General features: G+C 38.7%; 3 protein-coding genes across 4 annotated transcripts; 2 read left to right on the top strand and 1 right to left on the bottom strand.

Annotated features, from left to right (window-relative positions):
• Positions 1 to 993: 993 nt before the first annotated feature.
• lin28aa (lin-28 homolog Aa) lies at positions 994 to 13,486 on the top strand. Its single transcript, XM_086078785.1, has 4 exons — positions 994 to 1,100; positions 1,241 to 1,416; positions 7,133 to 7,317; positions 10,538 to 13,486. The coding sequence occupies exons 1-4, from the start codon at positions 1,070 to 1,072 to the stop codon at positions 10,779 to 10,781; spliced, it is 636 nt and encodes a 211-aa protein (XP_085934911.1). The 5' UTR covers positions 994 to 1,069; the 3' UTR covers positions 10,782 to 13,486.
• A 1,703-nt stretch (positions 13,487 to 15,189) lies between these two features.
• mecr (mitochondrial trans-2-enoyl-CoA reductase) lies at positions 15,190 to 19,724 on the top strand. Its single transcript, XM_086079328.1, has 10 exons — positions 15,190 to 15,440; positions 15,778 to 15,875; positions 15,938 to 16,069; positions 16,144 to 16,287; positions 16,456 to 16,558; positions 17,663 to 17,765; positions 18,632 to 18,705; positions 18,773 to 18,833; positions 18,919 to 18,991; positions 19,076 to 19,724. Exons 1-10 carry the CDS (start codon positions 15,262 to 15,264, stop codon positions 19,231 to 19,233), a joined length of 1,125 nt encoding a protein of 374 aa, XP_085935454.1. The 5' UTR covers positions 15,190 to 15,261; the 3' UTR covers positions 19,234 to 19,724.
• Positions 19,419 to 26,463, bottom strand: smpdl3b (sphingomyelin phosphodiesterase acid like 3B). 2 transcript variants are annotated; one of them, XM_086079326.1, is made up of 9 exons: positions 26,366 to 26,463; positions 25,286 to 25,336; positions 24,684 to 24,897; positions 23,808 to 23,905; positions 23,581 to 23,724; positions 22,245 to 22,414; positions 21,972 to 22,152; positions 21,758 to 21,891; positions 19,419 to 20,847 (listed from the first exon to the last, which is right to left on the bottom strand). In XM_086079326.1, the coding sequence occupies exons 1-9, from the start codon at positions 26,427 to 26,429 to the stop codon at positions 20,476 to 20,478; spliced, it is 1,428 nt and encodes a 475-aa protein (XP_085935452.1). In that variant the 5' UTR covers positions 26,430 to 26,463; the 3' UTR covers positions 19,419 to 20,475. The 2 variants fall into 2 exon arrangements, with proteins under 2 accessions (XP_085935452.1, XP_085935453.1); XM_086079327.1 differs by lacking the exon at positions 26,366 to 26,463 and having other exon boundaries at positions 25,286 to 25,410.
• Between the last annotated feature and the right edge of the window lie 51 nt (positions 26,464 to 26,514).

Below are 26,514 nucleotides of genomic sequence, written 5' to 3'. Positions count from 1 at the left end.
AAATAATTTAACTCCAAACACCGTAGCCCAAAAAATGAAAGGTGATTGTTAAATCAAAGTGTTTAAAGTTGTTCTTGCTTTCAAAGTATTTCCTAACCTCAGCCACTTGGGGGCGTTGTGCTCGAAACTTCGAGAAAACGTGCCTTGCAAACAAACCATCGTTATTTATTCTCTGTTTATCCAGTGCTAACAATTATGCGTAGGGCAGGATATGCAAAATGGAACCAGCATGCACACAAACTGGATTTCATAATTTACAAAATATAAGTAATGTCAAGTTAATTTTTTTCTCCACATAATTGCCACATTGGATATTAATATTGAGTGGATTAAATTGAGTTTTGAATGTTAAAAATCTGACTCGTGTGTCTTTCATCTTCGGAGGGAGTCAGTCACCATGTTACGTGACGTCATCAAGCACTGGTTAGATTTATTTACGCCCCCCCCCCCCCCTGTCTCTTTCTGTAACACTTTTCTCAGTTGTAATAATTTTATTCTGGATGAACATTTTTGTTACCATCAGGCAACATGAAATATTCAAATATTTTTGTCATTTGAGTTGTATTGAAGCATCCACATCGAAATGGTCTAATTTGGCATTATTTCATAATTGACAAGACAAATCGAGATGATCATTAATAAATAAAAGATTAATGAAAAACATCACGCGAATATTGATGAATAAAACAAATGACCGAGGTGATTTGACGACTCGTGCACGTGTGAAGGTAGGACGCAATCCAAACATGGCAGAAGGTGCGTTGGAGGAGTTCATCGGGCTGACCTGAAGGGGCGGGTCTTCTTTGCATTGTCTTATTTTTTTGGGGCTTCGAGTGGGCCGAGGGATGAGAACCACAACCCCCCAGCCACCCACCCCTCATTGTTACACGAGCGTGGACCACCCCTCGACCACCCACCCCCCTTTTTTTGTTGTTTACCCCCTCCTCCCCCTCCCTCTTCTGCTTTCTCCCGCTCCTCTCTCTTCACTTTTTTTGCGATAGTGGCGACGACCTGTGTGGAATCGTGCGTGTGCGTGGGTGCGATCATCTTTTCAAGCGGAGGACGAGACATGGGTTCCGTTTCCAACCAGGAATTCCCAGGTCGAGTATTCTCCCCATGTGCGCTCGTTAATTGATTAATTAGCGCCTATATTGCGCAAAAGTGCGCAAATACACAATTGCGTCTCATTTGAGCTATTTTTGTGGGGGGTTTTGGGGTAATTTTATTGTCATTATTTTAGGGGGTTGCAAGGCGGACGAGGACGAGGGCCCCAGCCCGGCCGAGGAGGACTCGCAGACCCTCCAGGGCCTCGGCTTGTGCAAGTGGTTCAACGTGCGAATGGGCTTCGGCTTCCTGTCCATGACGAGCCGGGACGGCGTGCAGCTGGACGAACCGGTGGACGTCTTCGTGCATCAGGTACATTCCACGCCAAAGAAAAAAAAAAGGGGGGGGGGCACTCATTTGCGCTTAAAAAAAGACAACTAACTGCATGAGGAATATTTTTCGTTGGGAAGTAAACGAAAGCCAAACAGGAATTGATAGTTTTGTCACGAAATTGTGGGGGGGTTCATTTTTCTCTCTTTTTTTCCCCCTTTTTTCTTTCTTTTTTGAGGCAGTGGTGAAATGGGGGGTTGCGTTGAGCTCTGTGGGTGTTGTTTCCACCCCCAGTGGGAACACGTGGAAGCATGGAGGGAGGTTAAATGCCCGATGCTGTGTTTCAACTCTAGTTTTTTGTCATGATGGTGGACCATGTGGGTTGTATGAAAAAAAAAAATCTCAATTTTATCATTTAAAAAAAAGTATATCTATATATAAATGATCTTAATTGGCAAGAGAAAGTTGAGTTTTCTTGTTTGTTGAAGACGTTTCATGCCTCCATTAAGCTTTTAGAAAGCATGATATGTTCTGTATATATTTTTTTATCATCTCATTCATCAAGAATCGCAAAATCAAAATCAGAAGCTAAAAGTGTTGTTCTTAAAGTTAAAGTACCAACGATAGTCACACCCAACTAAGTGGGGTGAAATTCGTTCTCCGCATTTGACCCATCCCCTGAGGGAGCGGTGAGCAGCAGCAGGGACCGCGCTCTGGAATCATTTGATGATCTGTTACATTTTTTTAATCCACAGAGGCAACCATTTTATATATATATTCATTCCAGAGCAAAATTGTGGTTATTTTTGCCCCAAAATGTTTAATGAACGCAAAGGGGAAATCTTTAAACAAGAATAATTCAATTCACATTTTAAATAATCTAGTTAAATATTATTGCCATGTGGAAGCTGTTTCATTTTTTTTTCTAGGTAATTTTTAAATGACACAATTTCCACAAAGTAATTTTGCAAAGTGAGTGAATGAATGAATGTACATTGCTTTGCAGAGATGTTTTGTCTGTTAATACAAATTATGCTCTTTGGTTTGTATTGCCAAATAACAAACAGTACATCATCAAAGCTTAATAAATTGGAAATAGAAAATATGTATGCATATTGCTAATTGGCTGCCTTCTGCTTCAGACGGCAAAAAAAAAAGTCAGTAATAATATCACAAAATTCCATAACAAGATTGACGGAAAAGCCTCACGTTGCTTCTTTTAAGGGGAATTGAACTGAATTTTGCATTCCAAAATTTTAATAAAAATAATCATATATTTTATTTTGTCATCTCCAAATTTGTCATCTGATTCAAAATTTCAAAACTTGCACATTAAGAATTACTTTCCACATTCTGAAAAAAAAAATCCCAGTTTTCCCACACACACACAAAAAAAGTGAACATCTTGGGAACTGTTAAGAGATTCCCAAAATTCCCTCTTTGGCAATAAAATTATAAATTTAAGAAATATTTACTTCTTCCTTCTACATCACTGATTTCCAACCAATCCAACTTCAAATTGTTACCCTCGGTCAGGACATTTTTTTTTATATATATATATATATATATATATATATATATATATTTTTTTTTTTTTTTTTTTTCCATACCCCTAATTTTCACGGACCCTATTTAGAGATGTTTCTTCCTTTACCACATTATGAGATACTTCACATATTTACTTCCGCATTCCTTCAACCGTTCAAATCATTGCAACTTCAAACTGTTCCCCTCATTCGGGACATTTTGGGAACTATTCCTATTTACACATTTTCACAATAAATGTCCCCAATTGAGAGATTTTAACATCTTGTATTTATTTCCTCTGTCCACATTTCTTGACCGATTCAAACCATTTTCAACTTTGAGTCTCATTTCAATAAATTCCACAGCATTTCAACACACATTCTCCTCGTTAAATACATGAAAGAGGTGCATTTCTTTTTTGTATCAGGCATACAAGCACAGGTATGATTTGTAAAAAAAAAAGAGAGAGAGAGAGAGGGGTGAGAATAATGAGGTGTAGCCCCACCCCCACCCCCTCACGCCCCCCGGTGCAGCGTGATAAGATAAAGACTTAGCATGTGAATGAGAGGAAAGCCCGTTCGCTGCCTCATTCACCTCAAGGTTCCTGTCATAAATTCATTCGACCTCCCCCAACCATGCATGCATGTGTGCTGCATAACAGTATAGATGTCTCTTTTTATTATTATTTTGAAATTCACCAACAGCAACACTGCAAGGCTGAATGTGGACAAGAACTATGGCTTTGGTTGTTCAGAGATGTGAGGGGAAGGTGTACAGAAAATGCTTCTTGTAGGGGAACCTATGGACTGTTATATAATTATTTAAAAAAAATAAAATCCCACAAATTCTAATTAAATGTAATGAATCTTTGCATAATTTTTGCATATTATGGCCATGAGAGGACTTTGTAAACCTGAAATTCAGTAAAAAGATGCCTAATCGAATTGTATTTATAAAAAAAACAGATGGCCAGCGGTGAAGTTAAAAATAAAAAATAAAAATATTAGGATACTGACATGTGAAATGAACTTAAAAAATGTAATGTAATTTTTACATAAAATTCGATATAGACTTTATACAGGCTCAAATTTAATTCAAGTAGCTTGAATTTATTATTTTATTGCCTGCCATGTAATTCTAAAAGAAAAGAAAAATCAAAAGGAAAAAAAACACAAATACATAAAAAATGTAATAAATCAGTGCATAATTGCTCTTGGAGGACTTTTTAGAAAATAAAATGTGTCATCTAATCTATAAAACTCATTGTAATCGTTGTACTGCTAAAGGGGTAAAAGCCACCTATTTTTTTTTTTAAGTTAAGGTCAGGTAAAAGTGCTTTTGTGCAGATATGAAAGCAGTAGTATTTTGTACACTCTAAAACCAGTTGGTAAAAAAAATATATATCACCCAACTTTTTAAGTTATTTATTTAACCCACCAAATAAATGTGCTATGTTGTGAGTTCCAACTTTGCTTAAAAAAATAAAACAATTTTTTTGGGGGGGGTTGTTTTTGTAGCCAAAAAATGTACTACTACTAATAATAATAATCATAATGATAATAAAAATTATTTAAAAAAAATAAAAAAATAAAATTGAGTTAAATTGACCCGCGAGGCGAGTCAGTCCAATTTTTGACCAAAATTTGGTTATTTTTGTTGCAGCAGTTTTAATAGTGTGGGTTATCTATTTAATCCAAAAAATGGGTCTGTCCTTTTTTGACCCAATTTGGATTATTTTTCACCCAACTGTTTTTAGAGTGTGACTTGTGTTAGGATATCAAACAAAACCTCTGTTGTACGAGTAAGCTAGAAAAGGGCAGGTGTGAATGCAACCAAATAATGGAATCAAACGAATTAAATGCTTGCCATGGGGAAGTTGCTTTTTACGTGTCCTGTCTCAATCATCAGGTTCATGATGAAGTGCAGCTCAAGTTGAAGCTTGCAAACATCTTCCCAAAGTGGCTCACTGAATCAAACGCAAGCAATGCGGAACCAATGGCCGCCAACCCCCGTCCTCCTCCGCCCCGTCCACTTCCTTTCACTCTGTCTGTGTGTGTGTGCGGGGAAGCTCGGCACGCGTGTCAATGATGGATTCTGGAAGGTTATGGCAACATAAAAAAAAAGAGAGAGAGAGAAGAAGAGGCCCGGGTTGTAAAATTAGTAGCCGCGTGTCACTGAAAATAAACTCCCAGGATCCACTGGGCCTTTTGTGCAGGTGGACAATAGGGGCCATACATGTGAATGGGGCACCCCCCGGCCCGTGACCGAGCCCCTCTTTGTCTCGGGGACGGTCCTTCTCTTGCCTACTCAAGCCGCTGATGTCTTCTTTCACCGTTCCAGACGAGCTCCAGCGCGGTTTTACAGTAACACTCCCTCCCCGCAAAAAAAAATAAAAAATAAAAAATCCATCCCTTTAAAACAATCGGTATCTTGCTTACCTGGTTATAGCAGTTGTAGGCTTTTTATTGAGTGGGGGGGGGGGGGGGGGGTCGTCACACATGGGAGAGGAAGTGGGTCGGTGGAAACGGGGCAGCAAGCGGTCGCTGGCGTGATGACAGATGGGCATAAAGTGGACGTTTTGTTTTGTTTTTACGAGAAATAAACTCACCGTCATTATTACAACATCTCGAAGTACTGTCCACGAAGCTAACATACATTCGCAAAATCACGGGAATTTTCTCAATGTTTAAATATACGGTGTTACCTTTGCGTTACAAGTGACTCTAAGTTGATGTTTAATGTCGCAGTAAACATAAAATGGAGAGAATTACTAATTGTGTGTTTCAAACAACCTTAGTATAGTCCGCTTAGCTTAATGCTAACACTGCTAGTAACTGCTAGCCCGCTGCCCAGCCTGTCTGAAATCGATATCTTTATTTAAAAAAAAAAAAAATCCTTAGTCCATGCACCACCCTGGTATAAAGTTTCCAAGATGTCAGGTTTGTGTAAGGAAAATTACCGAGCCCAGAATTTTCCTAACTGTGACACTCAAATGCTAACCGCTATTCCAACAGCAACGGATTTGACGAGCACTAGCGAGTGTTAACTTTTAAAATGTTTGTCATGTGTAGAGTAAAAAAAAAAAACACTCAAATCTTCTCAAATTATCTTTTCTTATTTCTCTTTTTTTATGCTATTGCTAGCAACTATTGATGGTTCTTCATCCCATTTACATTTTAAAAATCACTGATATCCTTTCAAATTATCTTTGTCTTTTTTTAAATGCTAATGCTAGCAACTATTGATGCTTCTTCGTGTCATTTAAATGGCACATTGCTCTCTAAATATGGTCTTTTTTTTTATTTAGGTGTAAGCAAAAGTTTATCTTAGGCCTTGGCGGACTGAGACATATTTCCATTTAATGAATGGGGGGGGGGGGGGGGGGCACAAGCCCTAAAGTTGTTTGACCACTTGTCCTAATCCTCGGACCATTTCCTCTGGAATTTCACAAGGGTCATTTGAGTCGAATGAAACTCCGAATTATCTTATTGTTAAACTGACAGCACATTTAAACCCTCCCACATTATTATTTTTTTTCATTGTCATTTGATTAATTCAGCGAGTCGCCCACCTCCTTCCCCCGGCACGCGTCGTCACACAAACCCTGAAATCAAATCGCAAATCAAGATGTCGCTGGCTTCCGCAGAGTGGGCTGTTTTTCGGGGGTGGGGGTTATCAAAGGAAGACATCAGTCAGACCAACACCCCCCACCCCCCACCCTAAAACTTTTAATCTGGTTCTTCTTTGTCCCTTACAACCATCCAAGGAATGTCATCCAGATCACCCCCCCCCCCTCCATCTTGCCTTCCCACCCCACCCCCATCCCTCGTGCCTAACCCCCTTGCATCCTGCAGTTTAGATTTTTAGCAGTGGTCAGTTAGCGGAGTGGGGGGCTGCTGTGTGGAATGCTGTTCCTCCATCCAGAGAGCAAGGTGGGGGGGATGGGTTGAAGGTTACCCACATCAGGTTGACCATTGGGAAAAGGGGGAGGGGGGGAATTAAGCAATAGCATCGAGTGTATGTTGGGGGAGGTACTCGCACTCTTTATGTAAAAGTACAGAAGATACTTTCTTTATAGAAAAAAACTATTGGTTTTCAAAAGTAAAATAAATACCATAAATACTAACCTTCTTGAGTACAGTAATGGAGTATTTGTATTTGGCTACTTCCCGCCACCGCCCCGTTAAGTCGCAACAAAGAATGTCATTGGTGGCTGTCGTTTCTTCTGCAGAGCAAGCTACACATGGACGGTTTTCGCAGCCTGAAGGAAGGCGAAGCCGTGGAGTTTACCTTCAAGAAGTCCTCCAAGGGGCTGGAGTCGCAGCGGGTCACGGGCCCCGGCGGGATCCACTGCGTGGGTAGCGAGCGCAGACCCAAAGGCAAGAAAGTCCAGAAGAGACGCTCGAAAGGGGACCGGTAAGCAAAAGTGGTGGGAGGAAAACTTTTGGGCCACGGAACACAAAAAAATGGTGCAATTGGGATGAGATAGAATCAAGGCTAAAAAAAAAAATACAATTAAAAGTGGAAAAAAGAATTTGACAAAATCAAATCAAATAGAATTTTTTTTATTTATTTTTTATTGAAACTGAAACTACATCTAGTTAAAAAAAAAATCATTGTCTTTTTCATTACCATACGTCAGCTTTCGGTGTTCATTTTAAAGAATTTTAGTTTACTTTATTACACATTTTGTGACTTTTTTTTATTTTTAGATCTTGTGCTCAAACACCCATATGTGTATATATAAAGTAAAACTAATACTAAAACAGAGCTTTTTTTTTTAAGTATAAAAAATGAACATACTTGCACTAAATCTAATTAAAACTAATTGATTTAAAAAAAATCTAAATAAAAACTAACTATAATAAACTATACAATCCTTCCAGATGGCAACTCTCAAAAAAAACAGCAAAATGTTTTATAATGTGCTCTTTAATAAGGAATGTAATTTACAAAAACATATAGTTGTAATAACTTAAATAGAATGTAAAGAATTCAAAAGTTGGTGCGTCATGATTAATTCATTGCATGCCTTGGCCACTGGGTGGCAATAGAGTACACATGCAGACAAATGAAGAAGAGTTTCACTACTGTAAGTAAACAAATATATGTGAGTATTTTTACGTTTAGTTTGACAGTAAACTTCAACTGGGAGTGACGTAAAATTATAACCATATTCAAGCCTTAGAGTAAAACACAATGTACTGTACGCGATGTGTCAGAAAAGTTCCAGGACTATTGTCACAAATGACGCATCTCAAATCTACACGATCGCCCCCAAACCAGTCCTGGAACTTGTCTGACACTGAAGTGTACACAAATGTACAGAGAGTCTTTAAGCAATATGAAGTGTGTCCTGCTTTGAAGCTATGAGTAATCCAAACCATTTGGATTTCACTCCCCCACCTTAGCGAGGGGTCACATCGGCAGCGGCTTTGACGTGTGACCTGGATCAATAACTGTTTAAATCTTACGAATCCCCACCCCACCTCAGCGGACTCGCACCCGCGGGCCCTCAAGCCCAACGGCAATCGCTTGGACCAAAAATGGCACCGCGAGTATCTGCAGGTCGGAAAGTTAGCGTGCGCGTCTGTATTTGATCAATTGAGATGTTTCAATGCAGGAGGTTATGATTTATATATTGAAATATTTCTCCTGTTTTATATAATATACTAATATAATTGATGATTCTATATTGAAACATCTGTTCATAAAATTTTTAGTACACGGTGATTTTTACGAACGCCCTGTCGGTTAGTGACCCGATCCTAAAGACTGCGTATACCCAACTAAAGCCTTATTTGTGGGTATTTGGGTCATGTTTTGTATTTTACATTTGTGGGCGGGGTCCCCTTCTTTGAATATCATTAAGGCGCCGGGGGTTAGAGGTGTATCACCTTCACCCCGCTGTCATTTGCGATTAGAGCCATCGAGTAGTCGGTGTGAGAGTGGAGATCATTACGGCTTCAAAGAGCCCTGCGAGGCCTTCTGCGGTTCAATAACCAACACCCGAACCCGAGCCCGTCCCCCGCCCCCTCTCCTAGGCCACATTAATCCATTGATAAGATATCAGTCACCCTGTTAAGCCTTATTTTGTTATGCAGTGGTTTAATTAATTAATGTAATTTTTTTGGGGGGCCTGACCAAAACAAATGCAACTTAACAATATGTTTGGAGTCTTAGATCTAGTCTGTCATTATTTATTTAATTTGTTTAATAAAGCCCACATTTCCACGGGTGAGTAAAGAAAGCGCTGTCCGTTTAATTGATAACAGATGCAAGCGGCAAGGCAAGCGGGTGAAAGGTCAGGGTTGCCATGGGAACAATGTATGAGTAAATGCAAGCGCGCTGTGGTGGTGGTGGGTAAGGGTCAGGGTTCAGAGGTCATTGCTGCTGCCCTCTCGGACAAAGGACCACTTCCCTTCGGCGCTCCTGACGACGGATGCTGATTCGAGGGCGGGGCTGTGACGCCGCGGCCGAGACGCCCGCGCGCCGTCCCCAACGGGCGCCGCCACAAAGCGAAAGCAGCTCATTTGTTACGACTTCAATGGTGGCAAACTGAACACCCCCCCCCTCTTCCTACCTCCCTGGTACCAAGTGACCACTCCACGCCCGCCCAACACCCATCTGTCCTACAACTGAGCGCGCATGGTTTTTCTATAGATTTTATGTCCATGAGCCCCCCGCCCGTGCCCTCCCAGCTATAACGCTGCTGGCAATTGGACCTTGAGTTCAATGCCAGTGAGTTCTTGCAATTTATTTACGATAACCTCCACTTTGAACAATAGAAATAAACCGAACAATAACAAAATAATCCACAGTCCAAAAAGTTTGCTTGTTGCCTAAGAAAAGGCTGCCACTAACATAATACATAGCTTGTGGCGGCATGTTGAAGTTGGTGCCATCTGTGACCTGAAATGACCCCTGTGAGATGTACACTATAAATGTAATGTCGCCCTCTTATGGCACCTAACCGCATTACATACAAATATGACCTCTCAGGAAGTCATTTTATGAGTCATGCTAAACCGTCATATTGTTTTTCAAAAGTTCTTTTTTTTTTGGCGAAAGATAAAAATATGAGAAAAATACTGCAATACTTTGCCATTTTAAAATTGCCTTATAACCAAGAAGTTGTGAAGATAAGTGTTGATTTTTCATAAAAAAAAAAAAAACAATTAATTACGATTAAATGCAATTACAGCGGATTCACCTAAATATGTCTGTCTCTGTCTGTCTGTCTCTCTCTCTATATATATTTGTCTGTTTCTCTCTATATATCCATCTGTTTGTCTGTCTGTCTCTCTTTCTCTCTCTCTCCCTCTAGCTGTCTCTCTCTAGCTAGCTCTATAGCTAGCTTTATAGCTCTCTAGCTAGCTCTCTGTCTGGCGAGCTAGCTGGTTAGCTCTCTAGCCAGCTTAATAGCTAGCTCTTTATCTAGCTAACTGTCGCTCCCCCTCTCCATTACTTTACTGTAACATTATGGACAGTTTATAACACTAGTCTATAACAATCTTTTTGTTACTTCATTTTATCCTTTTCGTCATAAAAAGGAGATTCACTGTAACAAAGTAAACAACCGTTGAGCCAAAAAATTGTGCGTTTGGACTGATCCAGAACCGTGATGTCCTTGCAGGTGCTACAACTGCGGTGGGCTAGACCACCACGCCAAAGAGTGCAAGTTGCCACCTCAGCCCAAAAGGTGCCACTTCTGCCAGAGCATCGATCACATGGTGGCCAACTGTCCAATCAAAGCACAGCAGACCTCGCCGGCTTCTCAGGGAAAGCCGTCCCCCTTGAAGGGCAATGAGGAGGAGAAGGGCGGACGCGCCTCCACCCCGCCTCCTCCTCCTCCTCCTCCTCAGGAGCCCTCCGATTAGAGAGGCCTGGTGGAGGTAGGTTGTTTTTGGGGAGGCGGGCAGGGTGGTTAGCACAGAGGCCAATCAAACTGCTTTGATCGCCTCCGGCCTGAAGCTTCTTTTGGAACTACCTCAGGTGGAAACGAGTTTTCTCAAGAAGAATGTTGCTGATTTTTTTTCTTCTTATATTTTTATTTGTTGCTTACACTCAGGAATACTGCCGTCTTATTGCACTCTTTCCGATAGTGAAAATCACTGATGTTCTTTCGAGACCTTCGTCACATTCACTCCCGGGTGGCAAAAACTCAGATTCCACCGCGAGTCAACAAACCCGCAAAGCAGGGCGATTGGAAGAAATAAAATTTTAAAAAAAACAGGGTTACATGGCTGATTGTCCAACATAGTTTGATTGTGTCAGTCAAAAATGCTAAATGCAGAGCGTGACCGCGATCATTGCGGAACTAGTTGATTGACTTTTCCGTTGCTTTGATTAATGGCACACGTTTGCTCTTTTGACGCTGAAATGGAGAGCGCACTCGTCCACAAGCAGGCTAGCCATTAAATACGCAAAAAACCCAACCAAACATTTTATACGTACCAGTGATCAAATGTTTGGTCACATTTTGCAGTTTTGCTATCGTCTCGGTACTGGACAAATATTTGCGATATCAACTCAATTTCACGGGTTCGGCTTGATTCACTTAGATTTTTTTTTTTTTTTTTTTTTAGTTGGACAAAAATAAACCTCTTGGTGTAAAGCTGGCAGTTTAACTTCAAATGAGGAATTTTTCATTTTTAGTTGAAGTCAGCGGTAATCAATCATTTTTCTGCCACCCGGAAGTATCTTGGCGCCTTTTGTTTATTATAAAAAGTAGGGCCCGACCGATTAATTGACCTGCCGATGTATTTGACCGATATTAGCTCTTAAATAATAAAATCAATAATAATAATTGTCCGATTTTTGCATGCCAACATAAGACAAAGATGACGTTGAAAAAAAAATACCTGACGATTTATCATTATTATTATTATTATTTCCTCATACTTAGAGACAAAATATTGTAAAACTGTCAAATTTTCCTGCCGTTAATTCACGTCTTTGTTGTTGTTAGCATTAAGGGACCAACATTTTGCTTTTGTTTCATTCATTATATTTTCTTACCGGTCCACATCGGTCGGGCCTTAATGAAAAGAAGGTGATCAGAAAGATTACCCTCCCAAAAATATTCTTGACCTCGCCTGTTCTTAGGCCGTTCTACCTCCGTTTTTTTTTGTTTCGTTTTTCAACCCGATTGGTCACGTGACACACTCGAGCTGCCTTATTTTCCCGACTATGCCTCCTGCGTGGGCATCATCGCGGTCGGCCGTACGAATGTCAGAGCAGAAGCTTTTTGGCTTTTGTCATAACAATCCCTTATTTACGTCATGGTCATGTGACGCGGCATATGCTACATTATCAGTTCAACTAACCGCACGCTCGCCAAAAATGAAATCCACAACGTTCCTACCTCACTTTGGATACAAAACAATATATGCTACATTATCAGCACTAGCAACTCTATGCTACTTTCTCATTACTACTAACCCCACGCACACTTGAGCCTTCATCCACAAAGTCCGCAAAATCATAACAATTCTGCGTTCACTACCTCTGATGTTAATGCATGCATATGCTACATTATCGGTACAACTAAGGATGTGCTACTTTTTCCACTACTACTAATCATTAAATCATTAATCCACATTGTCGACTTTGGCGATAGAAATCCAACAAATTCTGCGTTTACCACCTTCAATTACAGTTATTGGCAGCATATGCTACTTTTTCAGCACTATGTGCGCACACACACAAGATCATTAATCCAAAAACATCCATACCTCACTTTGGATAGAGTTCCAAATTCCTGATCCGTCACTTCCAATCAGTTAGCAGCGGCATATACGACACGATCAGTACTATTAAGCGTATACTACATCATCAGTCCTCCCAACAATGCCGCAGAAACTGTTAAGCTTTTGCTTCAATGTCATCCCATGATTCACATCATGGTGCTGTAAAGCCGCATATGCTACATTATCCAGTGCTATTAACCGTGCACGAGAGAACAACAATGCTGCATCCATCAATTCCGATTGTAGTTACCGAGGGCTTCGGCTAGCTCTCCTCTTGATACTTGAAAACGAGGCACACATTGTGATGTTACCAGAGGGGATGGCTGGTGTTTTGATTCCTTACCCCTTCTTCCCTATTTTATTTTTTATTTTTTATTTTTGTAATGATCCAAAGGGATGATTATTTAAGACACCACCTTCCCAAGTGAAGGATCATCAGACAACAAGCCTGCGCGGAGGAGCTCATACGTAGAACTAGCTAGCTAAATCGGCGCTATACTCCCATTTTACAGGAGATGTCGACGCCCCCAATTAATATATAATATGTAAAATTATTCTTTTTTTTTTGTTTGTTTTTTGTTTTTAGAAAGAGAAAAATAATCATGCTACGTATTTATTTTCATCTATAATTCTTAAATAGGCCTTCCAACATCCAGGTAACTTAATCGGTGACCTTTATCAATTCCATTGCCCATCGCAATTGACTTTTGACATCATGTAACGTACGGGTATATAATAATTTTCATGACTAATTTGCTCTACTTTTTTTTTTTATCCTTTTATTATGCTTCTATCTATGCCAAAACTAATGTAATGTGCACTAATGATGTGTAAGATGCATTTTTATATATATATATATATATATATATATATATATATATATATATATATATATATATATATATATATATATATATATATATATATATATATATATATATATATATATATATATATATATATACCTACCTACCCAGGTTTGCCTCTTTAGAATGACATCTCCTTTTATATATCTTGTAGTTTTTGATACACGCGCTTGTCGGCTCACCTCCAGAGGGGGGGGGGGGGGACCCCCCACCCGTCTCGAAATCTCAGGGAATTATTCAGACGGGTGGGAATGGAGTCAGCGAGCGCACGGCAAACGCCCTTTTACAACCACTTGACATGCCGCTATTTGTCGTGTTTTCCTCTATCATGGTCGTAGATGGGGATGTAGTCAAATATTGTAAACGAAGGGATGGAGAATGGGGATGGGGGGTGGGGGTCTTTAGTAGTGAAATCCTTATTTTAAGATGTGGCTTGTTCCAGACTATCAGTGCTTATGACAAACACGCTCACACACGTTGCTGTAGTGTTCATATTGGCTCCATACGATGTCGCGTGACATCACAAACAACCTTGGAGAAGCTGTAAAATGCTCAGGGTAACTCTTATTTGTGACCATCAGACATTTAGTTATTTTTTGTTTGTGATGTATCTTATCAAGTGAATGGCTAGCGCTACTTTACAAAAAAAAAAAAAAAGTTTAAAAAAAAAAGTGCATTTCTTACTGATGAATGTAATCAATGTTTACTGCCATGGAAACAATGATCTTGATCTCAGGTTAGTTTTTGTCCAAGATGAGCAGCGTGTTGTGTTTACTGCCATGATGTTTCCATATGTAAAGATCCTGCTCTATTTCATAATAAATATGTCAATACTCATGTGTGGTGGTTTTCTTGACTTTACAATAAGATGTTTGGAAATAATGCTAGTTTCTTTTGTCAGCAAATTATTTGATGTATAAAATGAATGGCTGCTCTGTGGCATTGTTGTAGAATCACTAGTAGATATTTTGAATACCTGTATAAGTTTTTTAGGGCATTTTGAAATCAAATGGAAAACCTTTTTTTATTTTTCTGAAATAGATTTTACTGTAGCTACTTTATGTATTCATTTGGTTTTAATGAATAAATATTGACAGGTTACTTTACATAGTTAAATTACATTTTATAATTATTGTGAACAAACTCAAAAACACTTCTCTATACTCGTTTTTTTGATTTTTATTATAATTGTCATGATTTGAACATCATTTTTAACCATAAAATATTTTAAAAATACTAATTTTTACGTTTGTATATACTTGTATATTTTTCATCAAGCACTTAAACACGTTAAATCGTTTTATTTTTAATAGCAATGACAGTAATTTAAAAATATGCCTGCAATACAAAAAAAAACCCTTTTTTTTTTGTTATGAATATCCTAAAAAACGTCTGGCACAAAACATCAAATGTAACACTTTTGTGGTATACATTTTTTTTTATTTGTATTACTTGAATAGTAATAATACTTTTGAAAAAAACTAATACTTATTTTCCCTTGTTAAAAACAAAAACCGCCCAAAATATATATTTTTAAATACAGTAGGCTATACAGTTCGGTTCCGTGTACGGGTACGCCATCAAGTTCATGCGTACAGTTCTTGGTCGTGTTATACCACCTCTGTCCACTTGGGGAGCGCTAGTGTTTGTTTACATACTTATCACGTCATTCCAACATGGCCGCCTACTTTCAGCTAGGTTAGCGTCACATTTTGACGACTATTGTGTCTTTTTATGTCACAATGTGGCCACAACTTGGAACCGTTTGTTGTACAAACATGTTAGTTTGTAGAAGAAGCTTGTTGACCTCCGCTCTTTACAAACATCGCCGAGGAGCGGCTCAGGTTAATAACATTCGCCACCTGAGCCGCTGCAAAGCTCTGGTGTACACAAACCACGGAGATCCTTCCCATGTCATACAGTAAGACTTTGAAAACTAGTTTTTCTGTTCTATTCATCGCTGGCTTCAAGGAATTTGTCAATTAAAGGCAAAGGTTAAAAACAACTAAACTGTACGTGTACTTTAATTGGTATCTTTTCATTTTCTTGGCATATTGGTTGATTATATATTTTATTTATTCTAATATATTTGATCGTATTTCTTGTTTACTAGCGGAAACCTAATGGTACCCAACCCATGCCACTATTTAAGAATCGCTTACTAATTGAGAAAATGATTACATTCTCATAACAACCCTTTGCCAACTTGAACCCTAGTTTTGAGTCGAATGTGAGGACTTTGTACCCGTACCCGTCAGGGTGGAGAATGTGGATCTTCCCCTGGTGGGTCCAAAAGATGTTCTGGTTAAAATCCTGGCTGCTCCCATCAACCCGTCTGACATCAACATGATCCAAGGTAACAATAAAAAAAAATTAAAAATCATTGGTTATATATTGACTATTTTTTATTTATTTCAGGGACGTATGCAATTTTACCCGACCTCCCGGCTGTTGGTGGCAATGAGGGGGTGGCCCAGGTGGTGGAGGTGGGCGGCCAGGTTACGTCTCTCCAAATAGGAGACTGGGTCATCCCGAGAGACGCTGGTTTGGGTAAATGAACTTTTATGCAAAGTAGCTTGTGTGCGTGAGCTACCTGTTTGTAACTTCTGTGTTTGTGTCTCCAGGGACGTGGAGGACGGCAGCCGTATTAGGGGAAGAAGACGTGATCTCTGTGCCCGATGACATCCCTTTGTTGGCAGCCGCCACACTCGGGGTGAACCCTTGCACTGCCTTCAGGATGCTGGCTGACTTTGAACACCTCCAGCCAGGTAGAGAGGAACAAAGGCTAATGTATTGTAATTTCATCTCAAAGCTTGCCAAGTGCCAACTGCAAAAAAAAAAAAAATCGACTTTTATTCTCTTATAGAAAATAATGGTTATAAATGATCATATGCAGCTTAAAAGTTCAATACAAGTGCACGTTGTTCCAATTTCAGGTGATTCGGTGATCCAGAATGCAGCCAACAGTGGCGTGGGGCAGGCGGTCATTCAGATTGCAGCGGCGAGGGGGATAAACACCATCAACGTGCTTCGAGACAGGTACGCCTGTACTTTATCATAGGGCTGGGCGATTATAATAATAATAATCAAAAAAAATCTTTATATTGATTGATTTTTAAATCATGATTAATAAACACGATTTATTGATTGTAATTATTATTATTATTATTTTAATTATTATTATTTATTCATTGACAACCAAAACTCTACTTTAAATATAACTTGAAAAGCACAGCCAGGAAATAAATTAGTAGGAAGTAAAATAATAATAATAAATAATGGATGGATTTATTATAAACATCATAGCAGTAAAAAAAATAAAAAGCTACTGTTCCTTGCTTGGCCTCTTAGGGGCAGTGTTGTGCAGTCCATGCCAGAGCCATTGATAGATTGATGTTTCAGCAGGGTAACAAGATGGGCGTCCATATATCATGTGACCAGCAGTTGACCAATTCTACGCTGTGATTGGTCAACTGCTCTCTATCAACGGCTCTGGTTCATGCATGAAGATAATTTATGTCGATGTGTTCATGCAGCCTTTTATTATTTCAACCCCTTTTTTCTGCTGGGTATTTATTTATTTATTTTTACAGATTTTGACCCTTTTAACACATAAGAACAACATAGACATTTTTTGGGGGTTATTTCATATTTTTATTTGTTATAGGGGACACCGGATTGTATGGCTGTAACGTTTTGTAAACTTACTAAGCTTATATGTAACATGAACGTCATGCAAATTCACTTGCGATTGTGATTGGTTAGCTGGGATCCAATCATGAACCAGAAGTGTTGACATCATCCAAATGATGTGTTTCAATTAATTATGCCATCTACGAGTCCGAAGGGGTTAAAGCTATCACTCCCAGAAGTCGATGCACATTTTCTATTAGCCAGCCAATAGGATTTCCCATTCACTTCTGAAAAGCCAAAGTCAAAACCATTTCAATTAATTACCCAGTCCTAATAATTACTTGGCTAATGTACCTCAATAGCGCCGTTGCATTATAGCAATACGTGAGGTTTCATTTTCATGCTGCATGACTCAAGTTCTTGTAAAAGCGGATACAGTCAGTCACTGACTACATTACATTCTCAGCATTTATGACACCTGTGCACTTCCTGGTTTCTTTCCTTCCAAAGGCCAGAGTTCACTCAGCTCAGTGATAGGCTGAAGGCCCTGGGAGCAAGTCACGTGGTCATGGAGGACGAACTGAGGCGGCCCGAGATGAAGGAACTCTTCAAGGTGTGTTTTTGTCAAAATGGTACATCCTTTCATTTATATTAATATTGCAACTTTATTGTGGGAATGCTAGAAGCATTTTTTTGGGTACATTTTCCATTGGATATCATTAGTTACACTTTTCCATCTAAATGAATGTAGGGTACTTGCTTCAAAAATTCACACCTCTCGGGTTCAAGTGTTCTTTTTATTCATTTTAATTGACTCATTCACTGCCATTGACGGCTATAGACGTCAAAAATTCATTTGAACTATTTCTATTAGTTTGAGTATGAAAACCTAAAAAAATAAAATAAAATTTAGATAAGATATAAAATTTGTGATTAATCGTGAGTTAATTATTGAAGTCGTGATTAATTATAATTTAAATTTTTTTTAGCGCCTGACGCAAAAAAAAAAAAGATTATTAAAAATTAGGGCGTCGGGCGATTAAAATCTTTAGTTGTAATTAATCGCATAACTTCACTAGTTAGCTCAGAATTAATCACAAATTTAATAACTGTTCTAAATGTTCAATAAAAAAATCTAGGTTTTCACACTCTTGTTAACAAAAGTGGAAAAAAATGTTACATAGAAATAGTTAAATTAATTTTTGATGTCTTTAGTCGTCAATGGCAGTAAATTAGTTAATTAATCTTTCAACTACAATTAATACTATTTTCACAAAATTTCTTTCTATTTACTTCATAAGCATTTAGCTTAGCATTCGGCTATTAGCATTTAGTTTTCAGCATTACCACGCAATTTCTGCAGAAATTGCATTGTCTAGTTTAGCAGTGGCGACACGGAGGAGAAATGTGATGATGACGATAAGACACCGTAAAAAAAAAAAAAAATCTACAGTATATAATTTTGGTCTTTCTTTTCAGACGTGTCCAAAGCCCAAACTGGCCTTGAATGCAGTTGGAGGAAAAAGTGCCACCGAGCTGCTCCGTCATCTCCGGTGAGCTTTCTTCACAAATCTGGAGAAATAAATATGCGTAATAATAACACAGGCGTGTTTACTGCAGGGTTGGCGGGTCCATGGTGACCTACGGGGGGATGTCCAAACAACCTGTGACTGTCCCTGTGGTATGCCGGATCATCTTCATCATCATTAAATTGAACTCAACTCGTTTTTTTTTGTGTCATATTTTCTCACGGTCTCCTTCCTCAGAGTGCTCTTATTTTCAAAGATGTGAAAGTGTGCGGCTTCTGGGTGACGCAGTGGAAGAGACAACACTCAAACGGTGAAGAACATTCGAGAATATAGAGATGAAAGTGGAAAAAAATGAGATGTGATTTTTTGTATTTTGCTCCCTTTGCGGATCCAGGAGCGTTCCGAACCATGCTGGACGAGCTGTGCTCGCTCCTCCGCCAGGGAAAGCTGAGCGCTCCCGCCTGTGCCGAGGTGTCTCTGGACGACTACCGGCAAGCTCTGGACGCCGCCATGCAGCCTTTCACCTCGGCCAAGCAGATCCTGATCACGTGAAGACGCGTCGTTCCGAGTCAACGGGTTACAAGTTCACTATTTAGAGCTCAAGAGTGGCTCGAATGAGCCATTAAGTCTTCATAAAGTGATAAGGGTGTCATCGAGAACTGAATTGTTTAGCTTTTATTGTAGGTCATAATACAATATTGCATTTCTTGCCAGTGTAATTAATATGAAGCAATAGATTGATGTTGTTCATTTGTTGACTTTATTAAGCAGCAAACTAAAGATGGCACTATATTTAGTAGAAATGAGTATTTGAACGATGTCGTCTAACATTACAGTATATGAAATCCAAACAGTTGATATGAAGCCGAAGGTGGTTTTTACCTTGATTACATCATCATATCTACTTGCCAGGTTATTTAGATAACATTAAAATACAAACATGTCATTAAAAGGCTACAGTGTGTATTTGAACATTATGGGCTCATACAATGGATAGAGAAAGTCTACACAAGCCTGTTGAAATAAAAACAATTGTTAATTAACTTTTTTTCCCCATGTTTTTTTCTCGCAAATCTGCCACTTTATAAAGTTGTAAATTTGCCACTTTACAAAGTGGCAAATTTTCGACTTTATAAACTCGCAAGTTTGCCACTTTATGAAGTCGTAAATTTACGATTTTTTTCTCGCAAAATCTGCCACTTTATAAAGTCGCTAATTTGCCACTTTATAAATTCGCAAGTTTGCCACTTTATAAAGTCGTAAATTTACGAGTTTTTTCTCGCAAAATCTGCCACTTTATAAAGTCGTAAATTTCTCTACTTTATAAAGTGGCAAATTTTCGACTTAATAAACTCACAAGTTTGCCACTTTATGAAGTCGCAAATTTGCAAGTTTTTTTCCTCACAAATCTGCCACTTTATAAATTCGCAAGTTTGCCACTTTATAAACTCGCAAATTTACGAGTTTTTTTCTTGCAAACCTGCCACTTTATAAACTCACAAGTTTGCCACTTTATTAAGTCGCAAATTTACAATTTATTTTCTTGCAAATCTGCTACTTTATAAACTCGCAAGTTTTTTTCTCGTAAAGGGCAAATTTGCAAGTTTTTTTCTCTGAATGTTGCCCCCCCCCAATTTTTTTTTTTTATACGTGGCCCTAATACGTCCTCGTAGAAAATTATAATGAGGATATTCTTAAAAAATAGACCCCGAACATACTATTTGTGCATGCAAAATGAATTGTATGTAACTGAATAAGGTTTCTTTGACCGTGCCGCACCATCTGAATTGCAAACTACTGCTGAGCAAAAACAAACAGGACGCTGGCAACTACAGCGAGGATGCTCAGCAGGGATCCTCCCAGGCGGCTCGCCGCCGCCTCCGTGGCCAAGCAGCGCTCGTACCTTTGGTAGTCGACCTCGCGCGTGGCGCATACGTGATCTACGCGGCAGCCTTCGTCGCACTCGCTCAGGTCGAAGTTGACCGAGTTGAAGCGATAATACCGCTGCAGGCGGCAGCCGTCGTCAGAGATGCCCTCCAGGACCTGCTGCATGGAGGCCGGGGAGGCGTCCGCCACCTGGAAGCTCTCGGTCAGACGGTACTCCTTCTCCCAGCGGTCCCGGCCGATGTTGGCGCGCGTCAGGTTCAGGTAGTATGTCACCACGTCCTAAAGATAAAAACAGTCAACAGCTTGTTTATTTGAGGATGCCGTTAAACCAGGTCTGTCAAAACCGGAGGACGCAATCTGGCCCGGTTTTGTGTGTTTGTGTTGCCGCAGTTACCTTGAAAAAGTAACTTAGTTACTGTACTGATTATTTCCTTTAAAAAGTAACTTAGTCACTTTACTGATTACTTACTTGCTTTAAGAAGTAACTTAGTTACTTCACTGATTGCTACTTTAAAAATGTACTTGGTTACTGATTACTTGCTTTAAAAAGTAACTTACTGGTAGTTACTGATTACTGACTTGCTTTAAAAGTAACGTAGTTACTGATTACGTGCTTCAAAAAGTAACTTAGTTGTTACTTGCCTTAAAAAGTAACTTAGTTACTTTATTGATTACGTACTTTAAAAAGTGACTTACCGGTAGTTACTTTACTGATTACTTACTTACTTTAAAAAGTAACTTAGTTACTTTACTGATTACTTGCTTTAAAGAGTAATTTTGTTACTTCACTGATTACGTACTTGCTTGAAAAATGAACGGTTACTGAGTACTTCAAAAACTAAGCGCACTCACTCACAATCTGGTGTGACTTTGAAAGCATACTGCCATGCCATTTTTTTTAATAGTGTTATTGAAGCTATGTAATACTGCTACTAGCTAATAACACTATCGACTGAATAGAGTGTACAAGAAACCTTAATATTTTTGTTTTTAGTTAACTTTTTTATTAAATATTATTTTTATTTTGTATGTGCCCTTTTGTATGTTTTTGGTACCTGAGATGGATTCATGAATTCACAGAAAACGAATACGACACATTTATCGAGCGGCAGCTGACGCCGACCGTGAGCCTCCTGGACTCGTCAGCCCCGGCCTCCCACGGCCCGTCACAGATCCCATTCTGCCTTACTTGGACCACAAGTGTTGCGTTGTCGTATTCAAAGATGCGAATGCCGGGATTGTTGGCGCCGTTCTTGACTCCGGGCAGTGTGGTCTTCCACGGTGTCACCCCCGGGCTGAGGAACATAGTGCTGATGGGAGAGTCTGCAGGAAAAAGGACACAATATAAGGTACACTTCCAATATCTGGGGAAAAACCCCCCCGAATAATCCAATTTAAGTCACCGCTGGTGTCGTAGAACATGCGGAAGGCGTCGGTGTGGTGGTGGCCGAAGAACTGTCCCATGATGACGGCGTGGTGCTTCTGAATCAGCTCCAGGTAGCGTTTGTTGAACTGCGGCCTGTACCAAGGCTTACTTCTCTTCTTCTCAAACATCCCCGGGGGCACGTGGCCAATGATGTACACCTGCAGGACAAAAAAAAAAAAAAAAGTCAGCTGGGATAGGATCTAGCCCGCAAACCCCACAAATGAGGGGGGTGGGTGGGGAGTGCTTTTGCCTTCTCTTTGTTGCTGGCCGCCTTTGTGAGGACGCCATCCGCCCAGCTAAACTGGCCGGCCGGATCCTCGTCGTTCTCGGTCTGCTGGTTGCGGTCGTAATAGAGATTTGTGTTGAGCACCAACATCCTGAAACCTGTCTGGTTCAGAAGTCTTTCTGTGTAGTAGCCACCTGCAGTGGAATATCAACGTTTGTAAGTTGTGTCGTGAGAGCAGAAGTGGGAAACGCATCATTTGGATTAAAGCAAGTCATAATTTATATGCAATCTTGCTCATTAACAAAGTACTATATGTGCAAGTCATAATATTCGGACTTTATGTAAATACTGTATACTACTTTGTACTCACAAATTTGACTTGGAAAAACTCATTTATAAAATAATTTTTTTTAAATCAAATAATACAACTTTAGTCTCATATTTTTGCTTTAAAAAAAACGAATGAATCTACAAAATGTTTTAAATAACTTAATCTTCATAAAATAACTTTTCTGAAAACCTTTAACTAATACAATGACGAAAAAAGTGAACTCTCATAATACAACTTTTCCTAAAATATCTTAATTCCCGTAGCAAAAGGACTTTTCCTAAAGACTAAATTCTACTTTATGCTCACAGAATTAAAACTTTTTAAAAAAATTACTATTACCCTACTTTATTTTTTACTATGACTTTTACTATTGTAAATTTTATGCTTATAAAATGATGACTTTTCTAAAATATCACAACTTTATTCTTTTGCTATTTTTTTTAAATAAAACTTTTCTCATCAAATTTTGCCTTTAAAAAAGCATTTAATACAGCACCCGACTTTATAAATAATAAAAAAAAATGTAAAAAATTATGACGCTAAAAAAATACAACTTTATTTAATATAAGTACGAAAAAAGATGATGCTACCACTTTTTGTAAAATAACTTAATTCTCGTAAAAATAGGACCTTTCCTAAAATGAATAAATGCTACTTTATGCTCAGAATTACAACTTTTACACATTTTTACCACGACTTTTATGATTATGAAGTTTATTTTTTATAAAATTATGACTTTATCTACATAGTAATACAACATTATTGTCATACAATCCTGACTTCTTCTTTTTATTTATTTATAAAACTTCATGCTTATAAGATTATGCTTTTTTAAAAGGAATGTATTGCAGCATTGATTTTATAATTTAATTAAAATATGCTTTTATGACGCTATGACTAAAACTTGCCATTTTAACTGAAGTCAACTTTATTTGTAGATCACTTTAAAAACAACCGCAGCTGCATATAAAGTGCTGTACATTGAAAGTCACATCATCAGTTTTGTAAGCTTTAAAGAAGAAGGATGACCTTTTGTGAAGGTTTCGTGTGACTCTGGCTCCAACCATTGCTTCCACATTTTGGCCGTTTGGTTGTACATGTAGCTGGGGCCACCGGGAAGCTGGCTCTTGGGGTGGTAGTCATGGTTACCCAGGGCAGAGTACACCTTGGTTGCTCCACGTGTGGCAAAATACACAAAACATTTATGAGCGCACATTGAAACCACACTGCTGACTTCCCTTTTAAGCCATACATACTTGGAAAAACCTCTTTGATGATGTCGGTGAGGTTGCCGATTATGCGGAGAACCGTCTCTTTGCCCAGATTCTGATCGGGAACATGCGGCGTGTCATCTCTATATTTTCATACAGAAGTGTATGAAATGTGTCTCACACAACCAAAAGTCCATCACTTAACAGCATTTACAAACAAAAAGCTATTACTAAAAGAACATACAGTACATAAAAAAATGAAAAACAAACCAAAACCCACTCTAAAAACTAATCAAAACTAACTTACTTTAAAAATGTTAAAAAGTCCAAATGAAATCTTGAAAGCCTTGTTCAATAAACATTTGCTACATGCTAACGTTGATCATACTGTACCTTTTGTGACGTTTTTATTTACAAATGCCCCCACTCAAAAGACAACTAAAACTAAGAAAAACGTAAGCTACATGCTAACTGCTAACTTTAATTATAATAACTATTCATTGCACCAATAAGTGAAGTTCGCATCTCGACTACACGGTGCATTATGGGTAGCGGCGCGTTGCATTGTGGGTAGGCTAAACTACCATACAGCCATTGAAAGGGTATTGGATCCAATGGAATGAGCTCTGATTTCTAACATTTCAACCTCTGGAAAGTTGCTCTTTTTTATATAATGTATTTTAAACATGCGTGGCATGCGGTTTACCGACTTCGGGGGTTGACTTGCAAGCTTTAAGGTGTACAGTTACGCAAAAATTCTCTCATTCAAATGACGGTTAGTTGGGAGCCTCGCTTTTTTTTTCCCCCACGCATGCGCAAACGTAATGCGCACTTCGCTTATTAACATTTGTCTTACAAGTGAAACATAAATCAATAAGTGAGCCACAAGTCTCTGAGTTTCCATTCTCACAGACGACCCACCCTGTCCACACAATGAAGTCTGGGTCTGGTAGAATATCCTTCATGGCATGAATGGAGGAGCTGATGAGGTTCCAGGGGGAGTCGCAGGCATGGTCGCCAAACGGACCCGCCTGGGCTGCCGGTTTGTATCCGCTTGACTCACACACATTCTTGGGGTCCTTGCCCTGGTCGTAGGTCGGGTCCCAGTGCAGATCAGTGATGTGCCAAAAGTTCCCTAATCCAAATGATAATAATTTCACGATCAAAATGGTACATTCTGAATTATTATTTTATCTTTTCTTTTTATTATTATTATTAAATGATTTGAGTTATGGTCATTTTTTTGTTTTGCTTTTTGTTGAGCAAACATCTATTGACCATCTGATTTATATTTGTGGGTTGACATTTTTTACTTGGGTTTCCTTAGAAACATTAAGAATTAATCATCCAATTATTAAAAATGTTATTAATACATTGTGAACATATTTTTACAGTAGTTCATAATTGGATATAGATTTTTTTTGGAGGATATATCTGTCTTTGGTCCAAATTGACCCAAAACATACTTTGTGTGCATAGAAAAATGAACAGTATGTAAGGGTTAATATCTTCTGTTTACTGACCCGTCAGTGCAAGAGACCCATGAAGAAGCAGACAGCACAGCAGCAGCCTTTCTGTAGACATGTTGAAAGAAAGCCAACACGCAAATGTGTCTGTGGTCAAGTTCACTTCGCATGGGAGAGGCCAGATAGCGACATGATGTCACACGTTTATTGCCTATGCATTGCACTATTCGTCAATATTTCACCAAGCCGGGAAACCACCAGGTGTTGATTTTCATGTAACTTCTGCAATTGCGTTACTTTGTACCTTCGCAAGTGGGTGTCATTTCTCAAGCGCCCAAAACATGAGCGAGTGTCACAATTTCCTATAAATTGACCCTATAAATAGACTCCAGAGTTACGATACGATATACTTTTATTTTCCCCGTGGGGAACTTTTTCCTGGACTCCGTCCAGCTGCAGTTACAGTAAGGAAGAAACAACAGAATAGAAAGAGATAAAATTAAAGTTAAATAAGAAGTGCAGCAATAAGAAATCTTCACAGAAGTATATATGTGTAGAGAAGTACATACATGAGGACTGCAAAGTTGCGTAATTCATTCAAATGATTTATTGCAACCTCAAGATTCCTTAAAAACAACAACATCGTTTTGATTTGTGATCAAGCATCACAACTCAAGTCATTTTTTATTACAATGATTCCCAATCACGTCATCCATCTATGCCAGCGACATATAGTGACAGTCAAAACAATTAAATGCTCTTCCACTAGATGGCAGAAGGAACACACCTGCTACCGTTTATAAAATCACAAAATTATAGTTTTGTTTTCAGGCCTAGATCATTTCACACTTGGTGAGCAAATTGGGACAAGACCATTTTTGTAGAATTTTTTTGTGTTCCGTGAACGTTTTCTTATGTAAAATATGCGCATTGGTTGAATTAAGTTTGGAGAAACTATAGAATTATATATGGACGTGTACATGTGCCATCTCAGGTTGAATTCAAATTTCTATGACATTTATTTTACCGTCAAAACATTCAGTGTCAAATTTGGAACTTAACTTTTGTTCAGTGTTGCAAATTAAATTTAAATGACCCAGATGTACAGTTTCGGAATGGAATGTTGCATTCACTGACCCAATCTTCTCGTTCCGAACGCTGCTTCCATAAAAGGCATATCAGATGAAATTAAAATGTACATTACATTCCTGTTTTAAATGATCACGCGCATGTTTTTAAATAAATGGTTAAATGCTTGAATAGGTTTAGAGAGTAGCATTCTCATT

The sequence above is a fragment of the Leptonotus elevatus genome, chromosome 6 (genome assembly GCF_054856555.1).
Source record: "Leptonotus elevatus isolate MCC_2025b chromosome 6, RoL_Lele_1.0, whole genome shotgun sequence".
Taxonomy (NCBI): Eukaryota; Metazoa; Chordata; class Actinopteri; order Syngnathiformes; family Syngnathidae; genus Leptonotus; species Leptonotus elevatus.
The sequence above is the reverse complement of the archived record's forward strand: the minus strand, read 5'-3'. Positions and strand labels throughout refer to the sequence as shown.

What these genes read in the sequence shown, in the direction of transcription:
- lin28aa (XM_086078785.1), top strand. Translation starts at nt 1,070, where the DNA reads ATGGGTTCCGTTTCCAACCAGGAATTCCCAG. An exon ending in TTCCAACCAGGAATTCCCAG is followed by an intron (nt 1,101 to 1,240) that starts GTCGAGTATTCT and finishes TCATTATTTTAG; the next exon opens with GGGGTTGCAAGGCGGACGAG. An exon ending in TGGACGTCTTCGTGCATCAG is followed by an intron (nt 1,417 to 7,132) that starts GTACATTCCACG and finishes TTTCTTCTGCAG; the next exon opens with AGCAAGCTACACATGGACGG.
- mecr (XM_086079328.1), top strand. Translation starts at nt 15,262, where the DNA reads ATGTGGCCACAACTTGGAACCGTTTGTTGTACAAACATGTTAGTTTGT. An exon ending in GAGCTGCTCCGTCATCTCCG is followed by an intron (nt 18,706 to 18,772) that starts GTGAGCTTTCTT and finishes TGTTTACTGCAG; the next exon opens with GGTTGGCGGGTCCATGGTGA. An exon ending in GAAGAGACAACACTCAAACG is followed by an intron (nt 18,992 to 19,075) that starts GTGAAGAACATT and finishes TTGCGGATCCAG; the next exon opens with GAGCGTTCCGAACCATGCTG.
- smpdl3b (XM_086079326.1), bottom strand. Translation starts at nt 26,429, where the DNA reads ATGTACATTTTAATTTCATCTGATATGCCTTTTATGGAAGCAGCGTTC. An exon ending in CGGCCAGCAACAAAGAGAAG is followed by an intron (nt 22,153 to 22,244) that starts GCAAAAGCACTC and finishes TTTGTCCTGCAG; the next exon opens with GTGTACATCATTGGCCACGT. An exon ending in CATGTTCTACGACACCAGCG is followed by an intron (nt 21,892 to 21,971) that starts GTGACTTAAATT and finishes TTTTTCCTGCAG; the next exon opens with ACTCTCCCATCAGCACTATG.